Source organism: Hippocampus comes, unplaced genomic scaffold, assembly GCF_001891065.2.
Source record: "Hippocampus comes isolate QL1 unplaced genomic scaffold, H_comes_QL1_v1.1 scaffold68, whole genome shotgun sequence".
NCBI lineage: Eukaryota > Metazoa > Chordata > Actinopteri > Syngnathiformes > Syngnathidae > Hippocampus > Hippocampus comes.
In genome coordinates, this window is record NW_017805625.1 from 5,585,589 (window position 1) to 5,594,191 (window position 8,603).

Genomic DNA, 8,603 nt, shown 5'->3' on the forward strand with positions numbered 1-8,603 from the left:
ACGGACTGAATGGACTACCAGGCTGCCCTCGCGGCTGAAGCCAGAGGACAGACATCTTACGTTGCCACTGATTCTGACATCTTCAGTTATTTTATTTTTCAATGAAAACATTGTTATTGTTGAGGGTTTGCTGTCAGGATCTTCGCTTAATGGCAGCCTCTCAAAGGACGAACTTCACTGTTTGGACGGACCATTCAGAGTATATTATCTCACTAGTGAATCGTGGTTTATACAGATTAATTTTACATTTCACAGCATTTTGTTTCCGGATGGTCTTTGGTTCCATTTCATTGTTCATGGTTATAACGAACCGTTAAGTGGTGTGATTAATTTGAAATGAGTGTACCTAATATTACGACCTTTAGAAATAAAGCGTTTAAGCTGAGTAACTCCTCCGCGGGAGGTGGGAATGCAAGTTACGGGCAGCGGATTGGTCAGAAGGGAGGATGTGGTCTTGTGTGACTGGCTGATTTGTATGTCAGTCTACAGAATGCGTTTTCGTTAACACGTTTTGTGGTGGATTTGGCGGAATGGTAATAAACAACATTAATTCTTTAAGGTATTTAGGCTTCATTTAAAAGCACGTTAATTTGGTGTGTTTTTTTTTCTCAAAATCACGTCTTTCGAACAAGACGTATTCCTTTCAATAATTACATACCACCACTGGTGTTTTCAATGCTCATGTCTACAATAATAAGCTGCATTGGACTCATTCATTAGTTGTAAAGTTACGCGTACATTCTTATCTGCCAATTTTCTCGTGGCCAAGTGCTTGATTTGTGCGTCGTGGAAATGCGCGAGTTACACGGTTTGAGTCCACGCACCGTTCCTTGGCGTCCGCCTCTGTCTACAGGACCACTGAGGAGGAGGAGGGTACGTTAAGAGGAGCAACCTCCTTGCAGACAGCCTACAGAGGAACCGGCTGCGATGGGCCTTTAAATTGAGGTGAGACATATTTTTATATATATATACACACAAGAAAATTTGCAATTCCTCTGTCTTGACTGCATGCTTTTGAATCATGTGTGTGTGTCATTAAAGAAAGGTGATTGCATTTTTTTTTTACCCCCTGCTGTCGTGTTGTTCATGACAGCAAGTAGGCCTGGTGCGGTCGCCCTTAATGTTAACACGGCGCGTGAAATGAAACCTACCAGATTTATATTCTAGAACGTAGCGGTGCACATCTCCAAGCGGACTCTATTGTGTCCATATATGGACAGCATGTCCATTGCCTTTTTTCCCCTCCATGTTTGCCTGCTTAATTAAAACAGCCACCGTTTTTCACGCTGTCATTGTTATGAGTTGCTATTGTTTAGCTCCTACATCAGCCCTCAAAACATTAGCATGTACACACTATAAGAGCCTATTTTTATGATCAGCATGCATACATATACTGACCAGGTCAATGTGAGGTGCACCTGCAATCCGATATTGATAATCATCTCTCGGGTTTTTGAAGACTCTAAGATTTTGAGTCTAAATTGTGCATAGGTGTAAGTGTGAATGAGAAAGATTGTTTTCACACTGGACACATTCATAACATTGGCCTGCAGCTACAAGGCTGATCAAGCTTGTGTCCTATGACCAATCATGAAAACTGCCACTTATTCAAATGGATGGCCTACCCATGAGTCTATATTACCACAAGGTACCTGAGAGAGACTCCATTTCACCCCAAAAAGTTTAGATTTTTTTTTATTGAACTTAGTCTTCATTGTATTAAGCAGATGTTATGCTGTTAGAAATGTAAGTTGCTCAAACTCCACACATAAATCTGTAATGACACATGCAATATGATGAAAATGACAAAAATACGTACAGCGAGTGTTTCAGCCTTTGTTTAAAAAAGACAAAATGCTGGTCCGAATTGTCACTGAAAACATCAGAGGAACTACCTCTTAATGATAGGGTGGACATCAGTTTTTGCAACACTTGCAAACTGTTCAATAGGATGATGAAAATTTGAATGAACGTGATCAAAATAACTTTCATCCATCCATTATCCGAACCGCTTATCCTCACAAGGGTCGGGGCCGTTTTGACACGTTTCGACACGCTGGTGTGCGATCGCGCTCTGCATTTAGAGAGAATGAGCCAGGCCGTGATTGATATCAGCTGTGACCACTCCCACAGCGGCACAGCCCCCCTCCCCCCACCTTTGCAGATCCACCGGCCTGCCTGCGTTCATGCATGGGTGAAAATACCACCATCGGGTGTTACCTGCCTCCATGCAGAGTTACACCGTGCGCCACACTGGATTTATATTATATATATTTAGTTTCACTTGCGTACCGTCAGGGCCAGTGACTAACCACATGTGTTTCGGGGGTCTTGCATAAGCTCAACAAGTTTTAATGTGATGCAACAGCTTTTTATCAGCGCAAGAAGAGTGAATGTTTTATGACCCCTAATTCATTTTTTTTCCACAAGTGGAGGGTGCTGGCTCCACATTTCCTGGTGATTCAGATTTCAACAGAGAAAGCCCTTTTCCTGACTGGATAGATGGATTGTCAGCATGCGCACTTGCATGCAGAATGAAGATGTTGTTGCCAGCGAGGGCAGTTCACTTTTAAGACATTATGATGAGTCAGCTGTCATATTGGATACCGAGGTCATATTTTACTACATTAGTTGCATTGTGGAGCGTCCAGCACAGATATTTCTGACAGCGGAAATACGTTCCAGAGGGTTTCACTGCTGGAAAGTGGGAGGAACGGCTTGACTGAATGTTTTCCTGAAATGATCTGATCCTATTTTGAAGGAAGGAGTGAAAATGGAAAGAAAACAAATTCCAAATATTTGCTGTATTTGATTGTGTTCCCTTTGACCACTTCATCCAGCCTTCTCGAAAGCAACCCAGCCGTGGTTTATTCCTTGTTACAGGATGAGTTGTTTGTCTGTTTTCATCGATCTGGTCAAAGCCACACAATTACCACAGCTGCACAATGTTTCCGCTTCCTCTGCCCATGTTTTGCTCTGAGCCTTGTAACATTTCACAAGGTTCAGATTTAATCACACTTGGATTGGTTTATTTTAAATCCATTCATCCATGTCCGTGTATGGAGGCAAAATTAATCCAAACTGTAATTCGCCCAAGTGCTTCTGGACCTAAAGCATGGCACATCACCTACACAGTGTTACTCAATTCCATTTGATCTTATTGCATTGGTGAAGCTTTTTTTTTTTTTTTTAATTCATAACTATAATTGTTGCCTGCGTGCCACCTGTGTGAGATGGACCTTGGTGTGCATCTAATATTGAATTTTGATTAATACCACTGAATTGATAGCAAATAATCTCATGGATTCATTAAAAAAATGAAGGCAAGGCAAATGTATTCATATTGCACATTTCATACACAATGCAACTCAATGTGCTTCACGCAACCGAAAGCACAACACCAAAAGGAATTTATCAACAGAACAAAATAGCTTGATGAAATTACTTCAAGAGCGTGTAGCATAGGTGTCAAACTCAAAAGGTTTAAAAGATCTTAATCAAAGTTATGTGGGAAAAAAAATCCATCGTTTTTCACCTGAATTGAAAGGCATTTATACAAAGTACTTCGGTCTTCAATTCTTTTGTCAATTTATTCCATTTGAGTACAGCAGAACAGCTAAATGCTGCTTCACCCTGTTTGCTTTGAAACCTGGACTTCACAAATTGGCCCGAGTCTACAAACTTCAGACTCCTACTGGGTTTATTTATCCATCCATCCATTTTCCGATCCACTTTATCCTCACAAGGGGCATGCCTGAGCCTATCCCAGCCGTCTTCGGGCAGTAGGCGGGGGACACCCTGAACCGGTTGGCAGCCAATCGCAGGGCACACAGAGACGAACAACCATCCACGGTCACACACTCACACGTAGGGACAATTTTAAGTGTTCAATCAGCCGGCCATGCATGTTTTTGGAATGTGGGAGTCAACCGGAGTACCCAGAGAAAACCCACGCAGGCCCGGGGAGAACATGCAAATTCCACACAGGAAGGCCAGAGCTGGAATCGAACCCGGTACCTCTCTGCACTGTGAGGTCGATGCGCTAACCACTGGCCCACCGGGCCCCCTCATTTATTTATTTATTTGTGTATTTATTATTAAATTAGCATTTCCATAAAGTATTGAGTATCCACACCGTGCATTCGGGGATTCATAGACAGGGATTCAAGATCAAGCGGGAATTGTCATTGTGCTCATCAGGTTTCAGGATGCGCTCCCTGAGGAAGACAGTGTTGTTTGGCGTCCTGGTATCAGTGGTTCTGGTACTGGCTCTCATCCACACATGGCCCACCCGGGCCTACACAACCATAGAGGTCTGGCAGCAACCAGGCCCCCTAGTAGAGAGGCATCTGGAGGACCGTCTCCCGGAACCTCATCCCCAGTTGAGCGCCATCCCCTTTCGTGTGCGTGAAAGTGTGGCAGGGTAAGTGGAACTGGAGCTGTTTTTTTTTTTCTTTTCCTTCTCCCAAACAAACAATAGTTAGCTCATCCCGTGAGTCTGTCTGTGTTGGCTTTGGCAGCTTGTTGGCACGCAACGGATGCGTGTGTGAGAGCGAAGGGGTGACTCTGCCCTTCTTTCAAATCTTATCGTCACGGGTGTCGGCTCACCAGCTGCACACGGCCTTCCAGGCGGACGAGCTGGAGGAGGTGAAGAAAAGACGGGATAAGGAGTTCAAAAGCCTCCGGAAAAGGTCAGAAAAAAATGGAATCGGGTCGGGTGAAGTTGTGTTTTCAAAGGGCAGAACAACCGATTTTAAAAAGTGTGCTCAATTTATTGCGAAACAGTACACAAAGTGAAGTACGTTTTATGTCCACAACTAGAGCTATTTTCCAGAAACGTGATTATTTTCACTCAATGACTCATTTCACCAAAATTTTGAGCTGGCCCCAAAAAAGTGGACATGTTCCACTGAAAAAGTATTGCCTCACTGACACAAATCAAAATAATTACAGTTGTGTATCGTGTGTCGGCTATGGCCCTCAGGTTACAGACATCTACGGATACGCTCATTATCGCAGAGGCAAACAACCCATTACAGTATCCAACGCAGGGCGTGGAAGTGCGGCCTCTAAAAACAATCATCATCCCAGGTATGGATCAGCACCAAAACTGGTGTGTTGACTGTGATCGTAAAAGCACATCTTCGTTCAATTATGATTTCAGGATTGGCTTTACAGGACCTTCCCCGAGATCATTACTCGGTGAGTAAAAACCGTCTTTAAAATTTTTTTTTTTTTTTAACCGTTGACTTATTATTCTAATTAAAAAAAAAATCTAATTGGAGGCATTTTGTCACGATTGCTTTTCCTGCAGATAAATCTCACTGCCACGCTGGGAACGCTCAATGTTGCCGCAGAAGTGGACGAGGTTCAAATTCAAGGTGATGGCGAGATGCACATGACGCTGTCAAGCAGACGTCTCACCAAACTGAACCGACAGCTGCAGTTTGTCACGTACACCAACACGCTATTCCACCCCAACACAGCGGACACAGGTGAGGCTTTGGCCACATATCCCTACAGTGAAGTTTGGAGGTCATTGACATTGATGTTTTTTTTTTTTTTTTTTTTTTATGGTGTGCATATGCATCATTAACCCTTTCATGCACCCTGTGACCCGATAACATGATAGGATGTCCACTGGAGTAACCGCTGTCCCTGAAAGGGTTAAAATAATGAAAAAATAATTTTTTTTTAATCTGATAAAATAGATCATAAAAGTTGATTTTTGTGAAATTTGGTACCAAGGTAAAACCAAATTTCAATTTGCCAAACCAAATTTCAATTTGCATTTTATGAATGCTGAGCCATCTGATTTGATTTGTTTTAATTTGCATGCTTATTTTGAACGCGAAAGAAGAATCTGCAATTGGAATGGAAAAGAAGTCCAAATTGATGAAATCCCAACATTTCTCCGTGTTTTGTTGATTTAAACCTGTATCTATTCAGTATTTTTGTAATGGCAGAAAAAGAAAACATCTTTCTAAACAGGGGCAACAGTGGAAAACAAAAACGACTTAACTCCTACGTCCAATCAAGTCATCCGATCTGGATTGGGAAATGAGTTTCAATTTTTTTCCCCCCTCAAAAGCTTTATCAAATTAAATGTCAAAGTGATATTTGTTCAGGGGACAGAAGTTCCTTTTTAAATTCGCTTTGTTTTTCTGTTTTTCAGTACACTTTGAGACAGAGGGCCATCAAGCCAACTTCATCATCAAGATCCGTCACGGTGTCACGCCCAAACTGTACAACATAGGGAATGAAGGAGGTCTGCTTTTGTTTGCTTTGTAAAGGACCATGAATGCTCAGAAAGGCGCCTATAAATTATAAAAATATATATTATTGTTATTATTATTATGGCACAGAATAATCTGCTGTTTTTTTTCCCCTCTCCATTAAGTAAACACATTTCACTTTCCGGCATTCTCCCCTGTCGGCAGAGTACAACATCAGCGCTCTGGTTACCATAGCAACCAAGACTTTCCTGCGCTACGACAAGCTTCAGAACCTCATCGACAGCGTGAGGAAATACTACCCGACCGTCACCATTGTCATTGCTGATGACAGTCAAAATCCCCAAAGCATCTCTGGGCCGTACATCGAACATTACATCATGCCATTTGGAAAGGTGCTCAAACAACATCAACAGCGGTGCCGTGGGAAATGAGTTTAATTACCCAACTAACATCTTTTTTTTTTTTTATGTTTTTGTAATGAAAAACCCCCCCAAATAATTTTGTACTTTATAAAGATATACAGTAATGGTAATGAAACCCCCCCCCAAAAAAAAAATAATTTTGTACTTTATAAAGATATACAGTAATGACCTAATTCGCCAGAATGTAAGGAATTTAACCCTTTCGGGGACAGCGGTTACTACAGTGGACAGCTTATCATGTTATCGGGTTACAGGGTGCATGAAAGGGTTAATATCCATGTGGTTGTCTTAAACACACAACATGTAATTCCCTTTGACAAAGTATGCGCGAAATTATTGCTTGTTGCGAAGTCAGTCATGTTTGCACTCGCAATTCAAAGCATTATTTTTTTTGGGGGGGTGGGGGGGGACTCCGTAAGTTGGGTCACTCATTTCTCAAGGCACAACTTTGCCCGATGTTTGATTTCTGGGTGTCAGACTTCGATGAGGTGTGTCCTTTAGGGCTGGTTTGCCGGTCGGAACCTGGCCATTTCCCAGGTGACCACCAAGTATGTGCTGTGGGTGGATGATGACTTCATCTTCACCAGCAAGACCAAAGTGGAGAAATTTGTGGATGTTTTAGAGAGGACCACTTTGGACCTGGTGAGCCATTATACATCATCATTACAAACCATTCGCAGCAACTGGCTAACCCGCTGAAGGTGCCCCGTCTATGTACTGTATCTACATCTGTACACACAAGTACTTTACTAAACCTTTAGCAGAGATGCTAGCAGTTCACCTGATTGTTTGTTTGTGCGTGCAGGTGGGCGGTGCAGTTCGCGAGGCCACCGGATATACCACCACCTACAGGCAGACCATATCCATCGAGCCTGGGGAGGATGATGGGGACTGCTTGCACTTGAGGAGAGGGTTCCATCACGTGATCCAAGGCTTCCCCAACTGCGTGGTGACTGACGGGGTGGTTAACTTCTTCCTGGCTCGGACCGACAAAGTCCAGCAGGTCGGCTTTGACCCGCGCCTCAACAGGGTAGCCCACCTGGGTTAGTACAAAAAGGCACTTTTTGCTCATAAAAAAATAAAAAAAAAAAACGAAAGCTAAAAAAAATGGCTTCAGTCAGGGAGTCAAATTGTGTGTGTGTCAATGTGTGTTTGTTTACAGAATTTTTCATCGATGGCCTGGGCTCTCTCCATGTGGGCTCTTGCGACAACGTCATTGTCAGTCACGCGAGCAAAATCAAGTTCCCCTGGACCAGCCAATCGGAAAGCGACAAGGCCTACGCCAAGTTTCGTTACCCGCCGGCCTCCTCGGATGCCTCGCAAAGCAAACTTGGTCTCCTCTTCTTCAAGAACAGATTTCAGTGTCTGACTCGTGGTGATTAATTTGCTTTTTTTTTCCCCGCACATCCTATCTCGCCAAAGAGGACACGAGGATGGTTTTGCTGACATTTTATTTTTTTGTGCCATGGAAAGGATTCAACAAGTATTTATTTACAGTACGTATAAACCAAACAGTGTAAACACAAGTCTGTATGTTTACAAAGAACAATGTGAGTCTTGGCCATATGAGAATTTCAACCCCAAATCCAGACGGTCCACATTATTGTTGTGCCTGGTCAAAGGGGCCGCCTCCCACAAAGTGACAATCCTGTAAATACGCAGCGCAGAAGGAGGATCCTCGTTTATCTGGCCACACATAGGACAACTTTCGAATATGTGGCACCTAATATTGTGGCCACTTTGGCTTCTGCTAGCCTACCCATAACGCTGCATTCCCCCTCGTGAAATATCTTAAGCAGCCTGAGAAGCTGTTATCCATCATCACTTCTACCTGAAAGCGTGTGCAAACTGATCTGGGAATTGTGCACGCGCGCGCGCGTGTGTGTGTGTGTGTGTGTGTGTGTGTGTGTGTGTGTGTGTGTGTGTGTGTTGTAATTACACTGGT

General features: G+C 43.1%; 1 protein-coding gene across 1 annotated transcript; it reads left to right on the forward strand.

Annotated features, from left to right (window-relative positions):
• The first annotated feature begins 710 nt into the window (after window positions 1-710).
• Window positions 711-8,448, forward strand: b4galnt1b (beta-1,4-N-acetyl-galactosaminyl transferase 1b). Its single transcript, XM_019880444.1, has 11 exons — window positions 711-945; window positions 4,201-4,423; window positions 4,521-4,691; window positions 4,985-5,091; window positions 5,165-5,202; window positions 5,315-5,495; window positions 6,176-6,268; window positions 6,441-6,628; window positions 7,160-7,300; window positions 7,464-7,701; window positions 7,821-8,448. The coding sequence occupies exons 2-11, from the start codon at window positions 4,209-4,211 to the stop codon at window positions 8,039-8,041; spliced, it is 1,593 nt and encodes a 530-aa protein (XP_019736003.1). The 5' UTR covers window positions 711-945; window positions 4,201-4,208; the 3' UTR covers window positions 8,042-8,448.
• The last annotated feature ends 155 nt before the right edge of the window (window positions 8,449-8,603 follow it).

What these genes read in the sequence shown, in the direction of transcription:
- b4galnt1b (XM_019880444.1), top strand. Translation starts at nt 4,209, where the DNA reads ATGCGCTCCCTGAGGAAGACAGTGTTGTTTGGCGTCCTGGTATCAGTG. An exon ending in CCCCAACACAGCGGACACAG is followed by an intron (nt 5,496 to 6,175) that starts GTGAGGCTTTGG and finishes TCTGTTTTTCAG; the next exon opens with TACACTTTGAGACAGAGGGC. An exon ending in CAACAGGGTAGCCCACCTGG is followed by an intron (nt 7,702 to 7,820) that starts GTTAGTACAAAA and finishes GTTTGTTTACAG; the next exon opens with AATTTTTCATCGATGGCCTG.